Source organism: Cnephaeus nilssonii, assembly GCF_951640355.1.
Source record: "Cnephaeus nilssonii genome assembly, chromosome: 5".
NCBI lineage: Eukaryota > Metazoa > Chordata > Mammalia > Chiroptera > Vespertilionidae > Cnephaeus > Cnephaeus nilssonii.
In genome coordinates, this window is record NC_137076.1 from 106,980,876 (window position 1) to 107,000,134 (window position 19,259).

General features: G+C 64.6%; 1 protein-coding gene across 7 annotated transcripts in view; it reads left to right on the forward strand.

Moving 5' to 3' along the window:
* The window catches only part of TNRC18 (trinucleotide repeat containing 18), a gene marked incomplete at its 3' end in the record, with an annotated part of 75,941 nt that overhangs the window by 31,325 nt on the left and 25,357 nt on the right, over positions 1–19,259 (forward strand). For 3 of the 7 annotated variants that reach the window (XM_079770799.1, XM_079770794.1, XM_079770798.1), the window contains exons 9-16: positions 936–1,368; positions 2,539–3,537; positions 7,685–7,860; positions 8,393–8,529; positions 8,670–8,798; positions 10,639–10,810; positions 12,054–12,414; positions 15,005–15,277. In XM_079770799.1, coding sequence (XP_079626925.1) covers positions 936–1,368; positions 2,539–3,537; positions 7,685–7,860; positions 8,393–8,529; positions 8,670–8,798; positions 10,639–10,810; positions 12,054–12,414; positions 15,005–15,277 — 2,680 coding nt within the window. Of the gene's footprint in view, positions 1–935; positions 1,369–2,538; positions 3,538–7,684; positions 7,861–8,392; positions 8,530–8,669; positions 8,799–10,638; positions 10,811–12,053; positions 12,415–15,004; positions 15,286–19,259 lie in introns of those variants that run through there. The other 4 variants (XM_079770795.1, XM_079770800.1, XM_079770796.1 and 1 more) reach the window with 4 other exon arrangements.

Here is a 19,259-nt window from a genome sequence, read left to right on the forward strand (position 1 = left end):
GGGAAGCAATGGCAGGCGAGGTGGCCTTGTGAACTGGGGAGGTTCGGGTGGGACCGTGAAGGGGTCCCAGGGGGCTCCTGCTGTGTCCCCGTGCCCTGCTGGCGGTCCCCGGGATGGCCCTGGGCTGGAGTGGCCTCTGACATCCACGTTGCCTAATCCCATAAGATGGGCTCCCCAAGCCCCCTGCCTCCTTGCAGGCAGTCTGGGACGTGTGTCCTCTGCCCGGCCCTGTCCCTCCTCCCTCGTGCAGCGGCCGCTCAGGAGGGGTTGGCAGGGGCGGCCCGTGCAGCAGAGGGCACGTGGGTGTGAACCTCACTCTGTCACACCTGGCTGTGCCCTCGGACACGTGGCTCCCCCTCTCTGGGCTTCCAGTTCCCGGCTCCCGGGTCACGTGGTTGCTCAGTGAGGCCGAGTGACGCGCGGGCTGGCGCTTGGAGCATTGTGTGTGTGTGTGTGTGTGTGTGTGTGTGGACGGCCCGGCCTCGTGGGCACTGGCTGCCCTTAAGCCAGACCCCCCTCCCACCCCCCCGTTTCCTCGGAAGTCATCAGAGACAGGGGAGGGCTCCCCGGCCCGCCTGGGGTGGGGGGCGGCGGGGCGGCAGGAGCCTCGGGGCGGTGAGCTCTCCGTGCGGCAGCTGCCGGGCGCAGGCGCTCCTTCGTCTTCGGGAGCCTCCCCCTGCCCGGGCTCCCCTGGCCCTCACTGAGGGGCCCGGCGGGGCCCGGGTCTGGGCGGGAGGCCCCCAGCTTTGTCTGCTGGGTTCTGGAAGGAATACTGTGCTTGTTCCGTGCGCTCTGCGGCGGAATGTCCGCCTCGGGCTGGGGGTGGGGTGGGCGGCCTGCACCCTGGACCCCGCCTGAGGCTCTCTGGGGGCTGGGGGCCCTGGGGACCCGGCCATGGTCCTGCGATGCTGACCCTGCCTGCGGCCCCTCCCCAGCAGGAGCGGCTGAAGGCCCAGGAGCACCGGGCGGAGATGGAGGAGAAGGTCAGCAAGCGGAGCCTGGAGGCCGCGGGGAAGGCCAGCCTGGCCGCCGCGGGCCCTGGGCTGCTGCCTCGGAAGCCCCCTGGCCTGGCCACGGGCCCTGCGGGCACTTACGGCAAGGCCATGAGCCCCCCGCCGTCCCCCCGCGCTTCCCCTGTGGCTGCCCTGAAGGCCAAAGTCATCCAGAAGCTGGAGGACGTGACCAAGCCACCGCCCACCTACGCCTACCCCGCCACGCCGAGCTCCCACCCCAGCAGCCCGCCGCCCGCCTCCCCGCCGCCCACGCCTGGCATCGCCCGCAAGGAGGAGGCGCCGGAGAACGTGGTGGAGAAGAAGGACCTGGAGCTGGAGAAGGACGCTGCCAGCCCCTTCCAGGCCTTGTTCTCAGGTGGGCGCCGCGGGGCCCGGGCTGTGCCCTGCCCGTGAAACGTCTCCCGCCCGTCCGGGAGTCTTTCGTTGACACATCCCGTCCCTGCTCTGCTGAGACCTGCGTGCACCCGGGAGTGGACCCAGGCACCCAACAGACTGCCCTCCCCCCCCCCCCCCCCCGCCGGTGGTGCCAGGGAGATGGGCGTGATGGCAGAACGCACGCTGAGACCCTGGGGCAGTCAGCACCGGGCCTGCCACGTGGCAGTCATGCTGATAGCAGCACGGGGACTCCCCTCCGGGGCTGGAGCCCACCCCGTGTGCTACGGGCACACGCTCTTCCCCTCCCGTGTCAGAGGGGACATGCAGCAGGTGGCCTGCGTGGGGCCTCAGGCATACGTTCCTCCTCCCTGGGGGCTCAGAGTGGGCTTGTGCACGGGACCGCTTGAGTTTAATTCAGATTCTGCCACCAGGACGCTGTGTGATGTTGGGCAAGTGGCTGCCCCGCTCTGAGGAGCCTCGGTGCCACGCTGACGTTCAGCTCTGAGCACGTGCCTGGCCCCGGCTGCTCTGTGCACCTGCCCCCTGCCCCCCCCACCCCCCCGCCGCCGCCCCGGCTGGGTTACTTTTAAGCTCCTGCCACTCGCCCGGCTCGGCAGGGCCTGGGTGTGCGGGGCAGAGTCGCTCCCACCAGCCTGCTCTCGGGGAGATTTCACTCGAGGGCAGGAGTTCAGAGTAAAAGGGGGGGGGGGGCGGTGTATTATACAGTTTTTTAACAACTTGGGTGCCCAACTCCGCTCTCACGGGGTGGGGCGGGCGGTCCCTGTGGACTGGAGGCCGGAGAAGCACAGGCTGGTGGGACTGTTTGGGGTCTTACTAGGCATTTGCTTCCGAACCAGCCTGGCCCCGGGTGCTGGGGGAGGGGCTGGAGAAAGTGCTGCCTGTGGGTTCTGCCTCGGGGTCTGAGGACCCCTGGGGACGGGATGGTGGCTGAGGCCCCCGGGGTGAGATCCTGGCGAGCAGAGGGGGGTGGCCTGTCCTGGCTGGTGGGTGGGTGTTGGTGCGGGCACAGGGATGGCGGGCGTGGCGGGCAGAGGGGTGTGGCCTGTCCTGGCTGGTGGGTGGGTGTTGGTGCGGGCACAGGGATGGCGGGCGTGGCGGGCAGAGGCCGCTGACCGCCGTGTCCTTGCAGATGTCCCGCCCCGGTACCCGTTCCCAGCCCTGCCGCCGCACTACGGGAGGCCCTACCCGTTCCTGCTGCAGCCCACGGCGGCCGCCGACGCCGACGGCCTGGCCCCCGACGTGCCCCTCCCGGCCGATGGGCCTGAGCGCCTGGCACTCTCGCCCGAAGACAAGCCCATCCGCCTGTCCCCCTCCGAGATCCCAGAGCCCCTGCGGGAGGGCCCCGACGCGGAGTCGCTGGCCGAGCGGGAGGTGAAGGCGGAGGTGGAGGACGTGGACGAAGGCCCCGCGGAGCTGCCCTCCCTGGAGTCGCCGCTGGCGCTGCGCCCCGAGGAAGCCATGGCGACCCCGAGCCCCGAGGGTGGCTGCGGGGGTGGCCTGCTGGACGCTCAGGCGCTGGGCGCCGGTGGGCAGGGGGGTGCGGAGCCCTCCGGGTGCCTGGACTTCGCCGAGGGGGCCGATGCGCCTGTGGACTCGCCGGGTCGGACAGCATCCTGCACGGCTGTCCCGGACTTGGGGGGGCGGCTGACCCCAGAGACGCTGGTTGAGGCTAAGGAGGAGCCCGTGGAGGTGCCCGTGGACGTGCCTGTGGCCGTGGCCGTGGCGGAGGCAGTGCCCGAGGAGGGCCTGGCCCAGGCAGCCCCGAGCGAGCCCCGGCCCCGCCTGGAATTGGGCGGCTGTGACGTGCCCCCCGGGGAGGGACAGCGTCTGGGTCTGGAGGCCCAGGAGGCTGCGCCCGAGCCCGGCAGTGCCTGCTTCCTGGAAGAGGAGGGCTCCGACCGCTTCCTGCCCGGCCTGGAGGACCCGCTGGCCGGCATGAACGCCCTGGCGGCGGCCGCAGAGCTGCCCCAGGCCCGGCCTCTGCCCTCCCCGGGCGCCGGAGCCCAGGCCCTGGAGCAGCTGGAGGCGGCGCAGAGCCTGGCGCTGGAGCAGAGCTTCCTGCACGGCATCACCCTGCTGAGCGAGATCGCCGAGCTGGAGCTGGAGAAGCGGAGCCAGGACGGGGCCGGTGAGCTGGCGGGGGCTGGGCGTGGCTGGTGTGTGTGTGTGTGTGTGTGTGTGTTTTACAAGATTCAAACAGTTTAGCCCTAGCTGGTTTTGCTCGGGGTAGAGCGTTGGCCTGCGGACTGAAGGGTCCGATTCCTGTCGAAGGCACGTACCTCGGTTGCAGGCTCCTCCCTGGCCCAGGTCCTGGTCGGGAGCGTGCAGGAGGCAGCATCGATATTTCTCTCTGTGCTTCCCTCTCCCGCTCTCTCTCTAAAAATCAGTGGAAAAATATCCTCGGGTGAGGATTAAAAAAAAAAGAAAAAGATTTTAACGTTTTAAAAACACCCAGGATATGGCTTATTCGTATTCACTGAAACTTTTTGGTAAAATATACATAAAACTTATCGTCTTGACTGTTTCCAAGTGTACGGTTCAGTAGGTTGTGGGTTCATGTTGTTCAGCCCATCTGTGGGTTTCTCAGTGGTGACATTTCTCTTGTTCTGTCGGTGTGAGTTTTGTATTAGGAAGATCCTTTGTTGCAAGGGGCAGGAATTCATTCTAACTGGCTTAGAAAAAGGCAGGACATTTATTGGCTCATGTACCCGAGGGACAGCAGCGATTAGATAAATAGCTTCAGGTATGGCTGGATCCAGGTGCTCAAGCCACGTTATCAGGAGCTTCTTTACCTACCTACCTTCTCCCCGTCCCTCTCGCCCCTTGCTCCACGTTCCTCTGTTGGCCTCATTCAAGGCAGGCCCACTGTTCTCATGGGGGGGTCCCCAATATCCATTCCAGGCCCATGGGCTGCTCAGCTCAGCTCAGCAGTCTCCAGAAGAGGCACTTCTTTCCTGGCAGCTCTGGCCAAGGGGCCACCATCCGTTGGCTCTGGGATTCACGCTTTTTGCAGGCGTGCACCCTTGGGGCTCAGGGCAGTGGTCGGCAAACTCATTAGTCAACAGAGCCAAATGCCAACAGGACAACGATTGAAATTTCTTTTGAGAGCCAAATTTTTTAAACTTAAACTTCTTCTAACGCCACTTCTTCAACATAGACTCGCCCAGGCCGTGGTATTTTGTGGAAGAGCCACACTCAAGGGGCCAAAGAGCCGCATGTGGCTCGAGAGCCGCAGTTTGCCAACCACTGGCCCAGGGGCTAGGAAGGACTGGGACTGATCATGCTCCACCCTTGATGGAGTGTCACCTCCGGGGTGTAGGAGAAGGTGGGCCTCCGACGGAAGGGGGGTGCCCTCAGCAAAAGGGCTGGGCACAGATGTGAGGCACAACATAGAACATCGGGGCGCTCCAAGAACTGGGAAGAGAGGGCTGTGGGTCAGACGCCGCCTCGCCACCCCACGCTCAGCCTAGCGCGGCGGAGGGGCGCAGGCGACAGCTGCCCGGGGTAATAATAGCAGAGCGGCGCCCGGGCGGGTTTCCTCTAGCGCCGCTTCTGCTCACATTTCTAAAACTGGGACCGTTCGGTCAACAGTGTTCAGTTCCCACTCAGTGTAGTGTCTTTACTAACCACTTTTCAGATTTTTTAAAAACATTGGAAATGTTTTTTATTTAAGACATTTGTGTTTTTTATTTTATTAATTTTTTTTGGTTAGTCCTCACCTGGGGGTATTTTTTCCATTGTTTTTCATAAAGAGGGGGAGGGCGGGGGAGAGAGAGACATGGATGTGAGAGAAGCATCGTCTGGCTGCCTCCCGCATGCGCTGCAACCCAGGGACAGGCCCTGGATCGGGAATGGAACCCGAGACCCTTTGGTGAACAGGCTGACGCTCTAACCACTGAGCACACCGGCCAGGGCAGCGTCTGTTTTCTGACTGTTTCTTGGGGACGTCCCAGTTCTCCGCCCCCGGAGGCCCGGCCGCCCACGACCCGTCCTCGCTGGCCGGGCGTCTGCCTCCGCCTTTCCTTGCCGGTTGCTTCCAGCTGTTGGGAGCGACGTGACGTTTGCCCTCGCAGAAAGACCTGTGCCCGGCCCGCGGGGGTTCCTGGGGTCCTGCTCCCGGGGCGGGGCGGGGTGGCTGTCCAGCGGCCCCCTCAGCGCCCTGTCCCCCTCAGATGTGTGCTTTGTTTTTTCTGAAGTTCATTGCTGCCTTTTGTTGAAATGGTTTGGTGTAAAAAGGTGTGTTTTTTTTCCAGAGGAAATTGAAAACTCTCTAAATTCTACCAACTGGTGGTGGGTTTTCAGGGGGGACCGCCGAGGGGGCTGAGGAGGGGCCGCAGTGTGGGGGCCGCCGCTCGCCCTGGTCCCTTTCGCACTCCTGCCTCACTTCCTGTCTGGGACCCTGCGTGCCCTCGTTCGGCAGATGCTTGGTGGCACGGCGTGCCGAGGCCCAGCACTGCTGTGGGGCAGGCGGGTGCACCCACTGGGTGGAGACAGCGGAGGTGGAAGGGGGCTCCTCGGGGTGGCCAGGGAGGCCCCTCCCGATACGGGGCCTGAGCAAGGCGAGGGCGGAGGCTCTTCTGGGGAAAACCATTCAGCCACAGGCACGGCAGGTGCAGAGGCCGAGGGGACGGTGTCTGGCGCGTCGGAGCGAGCAGGGAGGCTGGGGCTGCAGTGGCCTGGGAGGGGGAGTGGTGGCGAGGAGGTCGGGGGGGCAGTCTCGGGGGGCTTTCCCTTTGAATGGAGTCATCGGAGGGCGGTTCTGAGCTGGAGCCACAGGATCAGACGTAGGTAGGGTGGCTGTGGGGCTGCGTGGAGGCCCAGGCAAGGCCCTGGGTCCAGGCCAGGTGGGTGGCGGGAGGTGAGGAGCGGAGGGCTCTGGGGAAGGAAGTTCCGGCGGGGCCAGCAGCCTCTGCTGACGGATGGACGGGCAGACGGGACGGGCTTGTGGAGGGACCCTCGGGTCTGGCCTGTTTCTGAGCTGGGGAAGCTGCGGGGGGGGGGTGCAGTTTGGGCGGGAGAGCAGCAGGTGGTTTGGACTCGGGCCTCTGAGGTGCCCTGCAGCGCTGAGTGGGTGTGGCTCTGCAGCCGGGGCCGCGGCGGAGTGGGGGGCCGCGGCGGAGTTTTGGCCTCAGTGGCTGAAGGAACTGAGCGCCAGTCCCCGCGGGTTTCCCTTCAGAGCTGGGCAGTGGGGCCGGTGGGTCAGCAGGGGGCGCTCCTGGAGCCACCAGGCCTCCCAGTGGCTGCCCACACCGAGTGACCATCCCTCCTCCCGCCTGCCGGCCTCAGCTCGTGCCTGCCCTGGCCTGTGGGGTGCCGGCACCCGTCAGCGTTCTGGCCCCGGTCACCCCCCGCTTAGGGAAACCAGCAGGCTGGTGTCGCACGGTCCCGGAGGCTGGGGTCCGAGAGCCAGGTGTGGGCAGGTGGGTTCCTCCAAGGCCTCACTCCTTGCGTGTAGACGGACGTGCTCTCCGTGTCCTCACGTGGCCGTCCCCGTGTGTCCGTGGCCTCATCTCCTCTTCTGAGGACGTAGTCACATTGGTGAGGGCCCCCCCAGGCTTCGCTTTACCTTGACCAATCTCCAAATAAGGTCACATTCTAAGGTGCTGGGGTTCAGCCTTCAACGTGTGATTTTGGGGGGACACAAGTCACCGTAGCAGCTGGTCATCAGGCTGCGCTGCGGTGTCGGTCCTGAGAGCCCCAGCAAGACTGGCTCATTGGCCGGGAACGGGGTGACAAGCCCCCCTTGGGCCCCTCCTCTGCCCCGAGCAGCCTGACCCAGCAGCCGAGGGTCCTGTGAGGCCTTGAAGGGTGTTACACGGGCGTCACCTCCGGGCGGGCCTCGGGTTCCCTGTGACACCCCCCACGGGGGCTGATGGGTTCACCGCTCGGCGGCCTCAGTTTCCATCAGGAGAGAGGAGCCAGCCAGGGGCTCAGCGGGCAGTGACAGGGCTGGTCCCTCGTGGGAAGGCAGCCCGGCAGCGCCCGCCGAGCCCACCCGGAGGGGCGGTGGCCCCGGGTGAGGAGCCGGGTCTGGCAGCGTGATTATTCATGTCGGCTTCGTGGAACCGTACACATGGGACAGTCACAGAAGTGATCACATGTTACATCCCAGAGAAAACGTCAGTTAAATCAGAACTCTGCTCACTTAGCAGTCTGATAGTGGTCCATGGGGGCCTCCTCCTCCCTGGGGGCGTTCGAGGGGGCTGGGCTGCAGCGCCCCACAGTCCTGTCCCGGGGCCCACAGCGAGGTGGCGGCTCACCGGCCTCTGTCGCAGGTGCGGAGCGGGGCCTGGTGGCGCGGCCCTCGCTGGAGAGCCTGCTGGCGGCCAGTAGCCACATGCTCAAGGAGGTGCTGGACAGCCCCTTCGTGGACCCGCTCAAGAGCCTGCGGCTCCCGCGGGAGCTGAACCCCAACAAGAAGTACAGCTGGATGCAGAAGAAGGAGGAGCGGGTGAGGTGTTCTGGGCCCGCATTTCCTGCCCGGGGCCTGTGCGGTGGGGGCTGAGACGGGTCCCCCCGGAGACGACCTTGGGGTATGGCTGGCTCTGGAGCTGGAAGGGCTGGTCCTGGGCAAGCTGTTGTTCATTTCTGGGCCTCGGTTTACCTGTCGGGCGTGTCCCATGGCGGCAGCCTGACGGCCGGGAAGAGTAGGCCTGGCTGTGCCCCTGGCTCCCTGGGCCCTTGGGCAGTGGCTTCGGTCTGAGCCTCCATCTGTGGCGGGTGCCGCGGTGGCCGCGCCGCCTGAGCTGTTGTTAGGGGTCAGTTGGCCTTGACGCAGCCGCCAAAGCTGGTTTTTCGGTCCCTGTCGTGCAGATGAGGTGTCTGTTTTGCCCAAGGCCACGGTTAGAAGGTGGCAGAGGTGGGATCTGAGCTGGGCGCCTGGTCTTGGCCATGAAGCCTCGCCGCCCCCCTGGTCTGAGCAGGCGCCTGATGAGGCGGCGGGAGCCAGCGGGTTGGCGTCCTCACCCCCCCTCTCTCCCCAGATGTTCGCCATGAAGTCCTCCCTGGAGCACATGGACGCCATGGAGCTGGACTTCCGGATGCGGCTGGCCGAGGTGCAGCGGCAGTACAAGGAGAAGCAGCGGGAGCTGGTGAAACTGCAGCGGCGCCGGGAGTCCGAGTGAGTGCGCCCCCGCCCCCGCCCCCGCCCCGGGGCCCTAGCGTGGCGCTCAGTAGGTCCGTTGTGTAGGCCGGCCGAGGTGTGTGTGGACCCGAGTGACGTGGGCGCATCGTCTAGCCAAGCGTGTGATTCTTTTTAAGGGACAGGCTCGAGGAACCCCATAGAAGCTTGGCACGCAGAGGCCCTGGCAGGCCACGGAAACGGACCCACGCCCTGAGCGCCCTGTCGCCCCCTCGCAAGAGAGGGAAGAGCCGCAACAGTAGCGGAAAGTAAGGCTGGCCCTCGGTGGGTCGGGGATTGGCACAGAGCTCGGAGGGGGGGCGCGGGCCCGCGCAGGGCCTGCGTCAGGGCGCTGGGACCTCGAGTCCCTTGGGCTCTGGCCCCCGGGTTTGCTAGCTCTCAGGGAGCAGAGGGTGAGCCAGGGGCGTGGCGGATCGCACAGGCAGACTCACCCGGCCAGGCGCGCAGCCCCCCTGCTTAGCAGCGGGCAGGTGGCCCCAGCGAGCGGTGCCCGGGCCGTCGCCCAGATGTTTCACACTTCGTCCTGCCACGCCTGCTTCCTCCGTGGCTCGCGACCAACTCCCGCTCTTCTCCTGCCCCTCGTGGCGGGCCCGCCGAGCCCAGTCCGGGGGAGGCCTCCAGCTTGTGGGTCACTCGGTTCTCTTCGTGCTGGGCAGTGTCATTCCCGCCGCCCTGGCCGGACCCGCGGCCACCGCCTTCGTGCGCTCTGGACACAAGCTCCTTGAGTGGCAGTGGAGGTTCCGTGTGGCCCTTCGGGGGCATCTTGAAGGCGGGCCAGACCGAGAGCCTTTCCTGCCGGCCGGGCAGGGGCAGGAAGGATGCTGTGGCCTCCCTGGTGCCGAGCAGCAGGAGCTGAAGGAGACCCATTCAGGAAGGCGTGGCGTGCGCCTCAGCCCCCGACTTCAGTGCAGGCGACGCTAGGTGGCCCGGTGCTTGGCCTGAGGGAGGCACCGGAGAGTCGGGGTCTGCCACAGGTCTCCTCGGGAGAAGGCAGCCCCGAGGCCCCGGAATTGCACGGAGCTTTCCTGGATGTGCTTCACTGAGGAGGATGGGGAGGGAGAAACGCCCACCAGCCATGCCGGAGGGAGAGCAGCTCCTGGGGAGGAGAGCGGGCGGCCGGCAGCACGCACCCCTCGGGGCAGGAGCATGGACCCTGGGGGGTTGCGCTTCCTACTGCTGAACCCCAGCTCCAACCCTCACTGTGACCTTAGCCAGGTGTTGGCTTTTTCAAGCCTCAGACTCATCTATAAAAAATAGTACATCGCTCGGCCAGTGTTGCTTAGTGGATAGGGTGTCAGACTGCGGACCAAAGGGTCCTGAGTTCGATTCCGGTCAAGGGCACGTATCTTGGTTGCAGGCTCCTCCCCGGCCCCGGCTCTGGTCGGAGCTTGTGCAGGAGGCAACCCATTGATGTGTTTCTCTCACATTCATGTTTCTGTCTTTCCCTCTCTCTTCCACTCTTCCTATAAAAACCAATGGGGAAATCCCCAGATGAGGATAAACAACAACAAAACAGCACACAGAATAAAGCCTTGTCCTGTGGCTGAAATACAAAGCGCTAACACGGGAGGAGACAGAGCAGGCACCAGGAAAAAGTTAGCTGCTCTTACTGTTATTCCTTGTGAGGTTTTAGCTTAGAGCAGCAGAGAGAAGTCCTCAACAGGACATGTCCCGACTGCGCACACTCCCAAGGGTAGGGAGACCGGCCAGGGGCTTCCTTCATATAAGCTCTTGATTTGGGTCGCCCTCCCCTGCTGGCGGAATTCCTGGGCATTTCTGATCCTTGCTCTTGGCACATTTTGGTTAAAGAGGCGTCTGACCATGCAGAGCTGTGTGTGTGAGCGTGTGTGAGGGACATGGGAGAAAGGCCAGCAGAGGGGACTGCGTTCGAGTTTTTCTTCTTTCCCATTCACAAATATCCCAGAATCCCAGCCCCATAGCTCCACAGGATCCGTCTCCCCAGACTGGATCCTGTGTCATCACTGTCTGTGCTTCACCATCCAGAGCCCACCCTCGGGGCCACGAGGGCGGACCCCAGCCCTGAGTGCTGCCCGACCGGGTGCTGACCAACGGTGCCTCTGGTTGCAGGCTGAGCAGCAAGCCCCTGCTGACATCGGATGCCTACGAGCTGGGAGCGGGCGTGAGGAAGAGGCACAAGGGGCCTGAGGAGGAACACGATGCCCTCGTGGGAACCGGGAAAGCGAGGGGGAGGAGCCAGCCTTGGGACGAGCACGAAGCGCCGTCGGACTTCATGAGTCAGGTGAGGAACCCGCCCCGCAGGCAGCCCCGTGCTGCAGAGAAACTGGAGAAATGGTTGCCTTCGTGTCTCCAACCTGCCTCCTTGTCCAGAGAAAATGATGGCCCCGAGACTTACCAAAGCAACACAGCCTCAGGCAGAGCGGAGACTTGAAGCTCGCAGCCTGAGTTTTTAACCAGATAACGCAATTACACTGTTTAACGGTGTAATTGTTTAATGAGCGGCTTCACCATCCCGTAGTTCCAAGAAACAAGGGCTTGATGCCGTTGTAATTCCTCGGTGAACTCCGCAGACGTAATGGGTGGAGAGCCAGCTCCTTGATTTTCTTTCTTTCTTCAGAGCATTGAAACCGTCCCCTCAGAGCCCACGCCTCTCCATCCTCAGCACCTTGTCACCCTCCTGCAGAGCCCTGGGAGGGCTGTTTGGTTCCGTGGCCCTCGGAGGGAGGTGCTCGCGTCAGGGATGTGGGGGTGGGGAAGAGAGGCAGTTGGTACGCCAGCACCTGCCTTCTACTCTCAAGATTGTGAAGGGCACTTTTGTTGTTTAAATGATGCTGTCCGAACTTTTTTCTCCTTACGAGATGTTACCTGGTTAAAGAAAGTCGAGATACGATATTCAAATGAGGGGCATTAATGGCTTGGAAGCTGCCCATTTCACTTCAGCCACAAACGACTACAGCTGATGAGAGGGAAAGCAGGAGCTTAATCTTGGAAATCTCTAATCTCGGCTCCAGGCATCCCAGGCACGCTCCAGGCATTTTCTTGGCAGCCGCGGCCCCTGGAGTTGGATGGGCCAGCGCAGGCCTCTTCGCCAGCTGCTTTAGGTGGTTGAGATAAACAGATCAGCCGGGCTGTGATCTGGGTGTTCGATCTTGGTTCCTGCCCTCCTCCCTTAATCCAGCTGGCTTCTCCGGCTCGTTGGCAGCGCTGCTTCTCCGAGTGCTTCCCTAGGAGGCACCAGCAGCACCCGGGAGCCATGCCAGTGATCCTTGTCCCTGGCTGTTTGCTCAGGGCTCCGTGTGCCTTACCTCGGTTCCTCTTCAGAGCAACCTCGTGGGTGTCCGTCCACAGCTGTCCCCATTTCACAGAGTAGGAGAATCGAGGCGAGGAGGAGTGAAGCAGCGTGTCAGAAACCACAGAGGCAGAGAGGAGAACCGGAGTCGGGTTCGTCAGAGCTCGTCCACGGAGACCCACTGTCCCGTTGGGGTCCAGTGTCTTAACCCAGGACTTCCCCCTTCCCTCTCCAGCTGAAGATTAAGAAGAAGAAGATGGCCAGCGACCAGGAGCAGTTGGCAAGCAAGCTGGACAAGGCCCTGTCCCTCACCAAGCAGGACAAGCTGAAGTCCCCCTTCAAGTTCTCGGACGGTTGTGGGGGGAAGTCAAAGCCGGGCGGGGGCTGCGGCAGGTACTTGACGCCGTATGACAGCCTGCTGGGCAAGGACAGGAGGGCGCTGGCCAAAGGCCTCGGCCTGTCTCTCAAAGCCTCCCGAGAAGGTAAACACAAACGGGCCGCCAAAGCCAGGAAGATGGAGGTGGGCTTCAAGGCCCGGGGCCAGCCCAAGCCGGCCCACTCCCCGTTCGCCTCGGAAGTGAGCAGCTTCTCCTACAGTAAGTAGCGGATGCCGCGCCTCCAGGCCGCTGCTTCTCGTCTCTCCTCTGTCTGTCTGTCTGGGGTTCTCCAAGGTCTTTTTTCTGCCTCTGCACGGGCGCCAGGCCGGAAGTGGGTCCCCCTGCCGGAAGTGGGTCCCCCTGAAGCGGAAGTGCCTGCAGTGGCTGCGGCCATATTGGGCGGCCACCAGTGATTGGCGGAGGGAGCGGAAGTCCGCCTGCCCGCTGGTGCTGGCCTTCCGGAAAGCCGTGAGGGCGGAGGCCTTGTGCCACAGAGTTTCCGGCTGCGCTGCCTAGAGCGGCCGCTCAGGACCATAGAGATGCTCCCGCCTCCCCGGCCCGCAGGCGGCTCTCCGCCCGGCCCGCCGCGGGCTGGTGAGAACACCTGATGGGCGCTCGCCAGGCGGGGGGCGCTCGAGGGGCGGTGCGGCAGCGTTTCACGTTGTCTGGTGACGGCCTTCTCCGCGGCCACCGTGTCGCTGCGGATAGATGCTGAGGCGGCGAGGGTGGCCGCGCTGCGGGGGAGTCGGGCCGGGATCAGGCCCAGGACTTCCAGCCGCGAGGGATGAGGCGCAGGCCGGTCGCTGCTTGGTGCAGATGGCGGCCGAGCCCGCGAGCACCGCTGGGGGCCCGGGCTGAGCCTCATTCACCGGCGCTCCGGGCGGCCTCGGGTCACAGGTCAGCCCGGCGCCTCTCCGCGGCCTGTGGCGCCCGCCCCGCGGCGTGACGTGGAGCAGGTGTCGGTGTTTGCGGGCAGGGGGCCTGGTGCCCAGGATGGGGTTTCAGTGTCCAGGGCAAAAATGGCGCCTTCAGTGTTACCACCAAGTGTGTTTCCTGGGGCGGAGAAAGGACAGTGGGAGTGGACCCTGCAGGCTGTGGTGCGCGGGGAGGGGGTCGCGCTGGTGAAGGCGGACCTGGCACCTCGCAGGCGAAGCGCTGCTGCTGTGGGTGCTGAAGTGTGGGGGTGACGGCGGTCGAGTGGGTCTTCAGGGCTGGTTCTCGGGGGGCAGGCAGGTCCCTGCCTCACGTGCTGAGGACAAGCGCGCGCGGGGTCCCTCGGTTGGAGGGTGAGATCCGGCCGCGCTGCCGGCCCCGGGCGCTCAGAGACTCGCCCCGAAGGAGGGACCCGCCCCGGCTGGTTGTGGAATGACGAGGGTGTGGGGAGGCTGGCTGCTCCTTTAGTCTTTCCAAGCAGAGGGGCTGATGGATGGGGCCTGGCTGGTTGCCGGAAGAGCCCTCCTCCCCCACTTCCACGTGGATGTGGTTCAGTTAGAGGCCGCGCTGAGCTTGGCCCCTGAGACCCGGGGCCTGTCTGAGCTGCTGAGTCCCCGGAGCAGCCGTGTGCACGTGCACGAGCCACGTTCAAGTTGCCAGTCTAACTCGGTCACGCCTTCACTGTCGGGTGAGGGAGATGGGCTGGCATCGCGCCGTCGCGGCCTAGGTGGTGCAGGCGTGCAGCTGGCTGTGGCCAGAGCGCCTCTGCTTTCGGCCTGGGCCCTTCTGCGGGCCTGGGTAGAGGAGAGCGAGGCACGGACTGGGGGCGTGCTCTAGGGCGCAGGGTTGGGTGGCATGCCTGGTGGGAAGCCAGGTTGGCCCTGGTTACCCAGTTGGGGATGGAGCTCACAGGAGGCAGAGCTGCAGCCAGGGGCCTGGCAGGGCCTGGCGGGGCTCATCCTCGTCTGTCCTTCCCGGCCATCCTGCGTTGGGTCTCGGTGGGAGTGGGAGGCGTAGATGTCGGAGGAGCAGCTGGAGGACCCCTCCCCCCGCCCCCCCCCCCCCCCCAGCGGCTGCTCTTGGCCTTGCAGATGGCCGGCGTAGCCGAGCTGTGGCTGTGGTCACTGGTGTCCCGGTAGCCGGGCTCCAGGTGGACTTGACAGGTTAGGGGAGCAGGCCCGGGTGCAGAGCCCTTCCTTCAGGGAAGTCTTGCTCGACAGCCCGTATGTAAAACGGGTCAAAACTGTGTATGTTTGGGGGGGAGGGGGGAGGGGCCAGAGCTATGCCCACTTGACAGCTCCCTCCCCAAAGCCTGGGGTCCTCCTCATAAAGATGGAGATCTTGGTCTCGCCCGGTGGTGAGGCCGAGACTGGGGTGCCAGCGGCAGTGTGGGGGTGACAGGCTCTCTGGCAGGAAGACAGGAAGCAGGTAGGAGCATCGTTTGCCAATGTCTTCGGTGTGACTCCTGTGTCTGGCCTGTTTCAAGCCACCTCGGTGACACTGCTGAGCGGCAGCGGGAAGAGGTGTGCGCGGCTGAGTGCCCGCGCCGGCCCCGCACCCCTGGGAGCCCTTCCCCTCCTGGGCCCGCCCCTCCCTGGGCTGCTGCCGTCCTGTGGGATGGCGGGCCGGGGTGACCTCCGTGGCCGGGGAGAGAGCGGGCTCCTCCCGCCCGGGGCCCGGGAGGGCTGTGTGCCCAGGTGACTGCCGTGCGCGGTGCCCGCGGCTCCCAGGGGAGAGGTGATCGCTGCTCGCTCCACGGCCAGTCGGCCTGGGGCCTCTCTGCTGCAGCACCGGGGCGCCGGCCGAACACCCACAGACACACCAGCCCCTCCCGCCCGCCCCCGACTTACCTTCTTACCAACTGCCTTGCCTGCAGATACCGACTCCGAGGAGGAGGAGGAGTTCCTGAAGGACGAGTGGTCCGCCCAGGGCCCTTCCGGCTCCAAGCTGACATCCTCCCTCCTGTGTGGCATGGTGGCCAAGAGCAGCAAGCCGGCCGGGGGCCCCAAGCTGCCCAAGAGGGGCCTGGCGGCCGCCCGGACTCTGAAGCCCAAGCTGGCGGGCAGGAAGCAGCCGTTCTGCTTGCTGCTCCAGGAGGTCGAGGCCCGCTCCTCCTTCAGCGATTCATCGGAGGACTCGTTTGACCAAGGTTACTAGCTCCAAACACACCCCCTTCCATGTTTTATAGCGAGAGTGAGGGCGTGGGTGAGAGTGAGTGAGTGAGCGAGCGTGCGCGAGCGAGCGATGGCGCTGCTGGGCGGCCGTCGGGGGTCTTGGCAGCGTAGCCTGCCGTACAGCCTCTGCGGGTTTATTTGTGCCTGTATCGTTGTGATAATACCACGGCTGGCTCTTTTTGAGCTTTCATACGGACTGATTTTAGTCTTCACCTTCTCCACTCCCCCTCCGCCACCCCATCCTGGCCTCCCTGTCCCCTGGACCGCAGGCCGGGGTGGGGCGTGGCAGGGGCCTCCCAGGGACGTTTTGTAAATGGAACTCTGTCGTGTGGGCGTGTGACTCGATGTTTGTACGGGGTTTTGGGGTACCAAGCTTTATTAAATATATCGAGTTCTTTTTTAACTAAACCGTGTGCCTTGTCTCTCTTGCTGTGTCCTGACTTAGACCGTTAGGTGCCGCTTCCCTCATTTTGTTCCTCCCCTCCCCGCCCCCGCCCCCGCCCGGAAGGGGTAGACGGAGTAACACAGTCGCTGCTTTCCCTATTATTCAAATATCCCTGGGAGCTGCGGGCATGCATTTCATGTTCAGGTTCAAAGTCAGCTGCTTTCACCTCCAGCATCATCTTTTGTTTTTTTTAGCTGCTTGTTTGTCTTTTGTTTTCTTAAAGCTCAATTCCTCTGCATCAGTGCTTTAAAAATGCTCCCAAACCCCTGTTTCCTAACACATTTCTGCCAGGAGGAGCTTGTAGGCAGTGCAGGGTCGAGCTCACTTGCAAGTGAGGGGCAAAGTGTAGCGCTGTGGGGAGAGCACGGGCTGCGAGTCCAGCTCAGCCGGGGCCTCACTTACAAAAGGGTCAGAGGTCAGCATCAGCGCCCAGCCAGCAGACTCTACAGTGTGTCTTGCCCTGGGTTAGGGTTTGCCTCCGGGTGGATCCACACAGGGACCCCAGACCCCAGGGGGCAGCCCCTGAGGGAGGCCCAGGCGTGTCCGAGCTGCTGGGACAGGCCCTGGCTCGGCCCTGGGATCTGAGTGCCGCCCGATCCCAGCCTCGCTCTCACACTCCTGGTCTGCCCCTCCTCCCACGCCTCCCCTCGGGGTGGCCCAGATCCCTCTGGGTGACCAGCAGATGGCACAGCAGGGAGCCAGGTGCCCTTGGGGCGCACATTCTCCTGGGCAGCTTGCCAGCCGGGCTCATTTCCCGAGGCCGCCCCCATCCTGGCCACGTGGACCCTCCGGCGGGTTTGCCACCACCCTCCTCCCCCTCGCCCCTGGACTTGGATCCCCAAGCCGCCTCCCTTGCACACATTCGCCTTCCCCTTAAGCCAGGGCACCAGCTTCCAAGTTTTGGGGCTCTCCTGCCTCAGCTCAGACTCCGTAGAGAAGCCGGCAGTCCCCTGGGTCCCGCAAGGGGCTCTGGGCCCCGGGACCTCAGCCCAGGACTGTATGTGACAGGACAGACGGGGGTGTGGCGGGAGGGGAGGCGCCCGCTGCGCGTGGGCCGTGAGGTCTCCTCAGGGATATTTGGGTAATAGGGCCTTACTGACACCTGATACTAAACCCCTAATTGGCTTGGCTTTTTCAGTATGTCTGCTTTCTCCCCCAGCAGCCTGACCATACCTTCACCCTTGACCCCTACCCATGATGCTTTGAATGTCTGTTTTGGTCTTTTGCATTCGCTCTCACGCTGCACTCGGACGCAAAGCGAAGGCTGGGAGTAGGGCAGACGGCGCCGCGGGTCACTGAGCCGGGCCGAGCCTGGCTCGTTGGTCCGTAGGTAGGCACCCCCTCTTCTTCGTGTCCCCCCTGCACCTCCCTCCTCGGGGCTGCCCCATCGGCTCTGGCAGCAGCGGGTCGCTTTGGCATTTATCCCATCAGGTTTTGGAAAACCAAACCAAGTCACAGCAGCCAACCCCACGTACAGAGCGAGGAGGGTGTTTTTTGTTCTGTTTTGTTTTTAAATAAAAGTTCCTCTGCATTTCCCTGCGTTTCTCTGTTGGGGCTTTTTCTCCCCGCCCTTGGCGAGCCGTGGCCTCAGGTGTGGACAGCGCCCGCGAGGCTTTCTTTTCTTGTTCCTTAGGCCCCCCCGGCCCCCCGGCCCTGCAGCCCGGTCTCCGCCACAGCCCGGGAGGCAGCCGGGGCGGGCCTGCCAGGCTCCGCGGGGGGGCGGGAGGGTCCTGGGAGGCCACGGGACCTGTGGCCCCCAGTTGTGACGGGCACACCCCTCTTTGGGCTTTTGCCTTCCGAACGCCCCTCCAGCTCAGGGTGCTGGGACGGGGCTGCGCTGGCTCTCCGGGATCTGATGTGGACGCTCCGACATCCAGAAACCAGAGCCAGCCCTGCCCGCCGGGCCCTGCGGTGGAGACGCCCGGGGGAGCGGGTCCCGGAGCCTCCACACCTGAGCAGCTGCAGCAGGGAACGCTGGCCCCTGTCCATCCCCGGGTCCCCAGCCCAGCCAGCCCCCACCGCCACCCCAGGGGACCGATGTGGGGGACCCAGGCGCTGCCGCAAGTCTGCCTACACTTAGCCTGCTTTGCCGCTGTGGCCCGCTGGGCGGAGACAGAACGTGACGTCCGCACTGAATGGACCGCAAGTGTGCACTGCCTGCCTGCGCCCGCCTGCCCGCCGCTCCATCCGCTTCATCCATCGCTCGCGAGCCCGCCTCCTCCTCCCTAACACACCCCCGCTCTGCCTCCTTCCTCTCCACTCCCTTTCCGATTGCTTACGCTCATCACCCCTTCCCGCACCCAGGGGTCACTCGGCGGAAACGGGGCTCCCTCCCATCGGTGGGTGGGCAGAAAGCCTCTGCCCTGTGGGCACCCACATTCAGCCGCTGGTTGCACTCAAGCCAGCAGGCGGCCTGGGGCGCTGGCAGGAGAACGTGGAATTGGCCCAGCCCAGACTGTCCCCGCCCCAGACACCCCTCCCCCCCCCCGCCCCCTGGCCAGAGGCCCCCAGAGCTCTGAGCAGATGCACGCCCTCGGGCAGGTCCCTCGGGGGCTCTGTCCCCCACCTGCCCTCGGTTAGCCTGGGAAGATCCGAGCTTGTGTCTCTACACCGACTCCTGGTGGAGGTTCCTGTGTGGGAGCACCCCACCCCTGCCCCTCGGCCCGCTCACCTCTGTCCCCATGGCCTGGGAGGCAGGGCCAGGTCCTGGGAGAGGCACATTAGTCAGCGGTCCATGAGGTCCAATCATCAGCTGGAGACACGGGCGCTTCTTTAGAGTTTTCCCACTATACTGGGAGGCAGGACAGCCTGCCAGCCCCGGGTTCGAGTCCTCTCTGCCCGAGCACTTGAGCCCCTGGGCCCCTGTCTCCCGGTGCAGAGCAGCCCGCCTGCACCCTCCCGGCCTGCCCCCGTGGTCCAGAGGCATGGCTGGCCCGTGGCCCCCTCCGTGGCGGGAGTTTCCACAGGACCGGGTGGCTCTGCGCATGTCTAATTCCGTGCCTGCACAGTGCTTGCGCCTACAGATGTGCGGTCCTGCTTGGACCCTCCCTTCCTGGTCGGGCTGGAGGGCCCCCCTGTGCCGCAGATGAGAAAGGAGAGCTCTGAGCAGGCCGGGCGCTTGCCCCAGGTGTCCCAGAGGGCGTGGTACTGGGAGCCAGCTTTGGACCACAGAGCCGCTCAGGGCTTCAACCGTGGGTGTCCCCTACCCCAAGAAGGGACCAAAGTCCACCTCCTCCTGCCGCCAGCCCCCAGGCCTCCAGCTGCCAAAAGCGCCAGGTGCCTGTGCCTGGAAACCCAGCCTGAGCCCCCAGGCCCGCTCCTGCCCCCTCCTCCTCGCTCCCTCGGCCTCCGCTGTCCTCTCTCCTCTCCTGCCTCCTTCCTGAGCCTTCACGGGGTGTGTGTGTGCGTGTGAGACCGTGGAGCGCTGTCTGCAGTCCTGTCCGTGTCCTCCCCACAGCACACGTGCATGTTGCCGTCCCCCCTGACAGAAACCCACTCTGATCCCCAAAGCC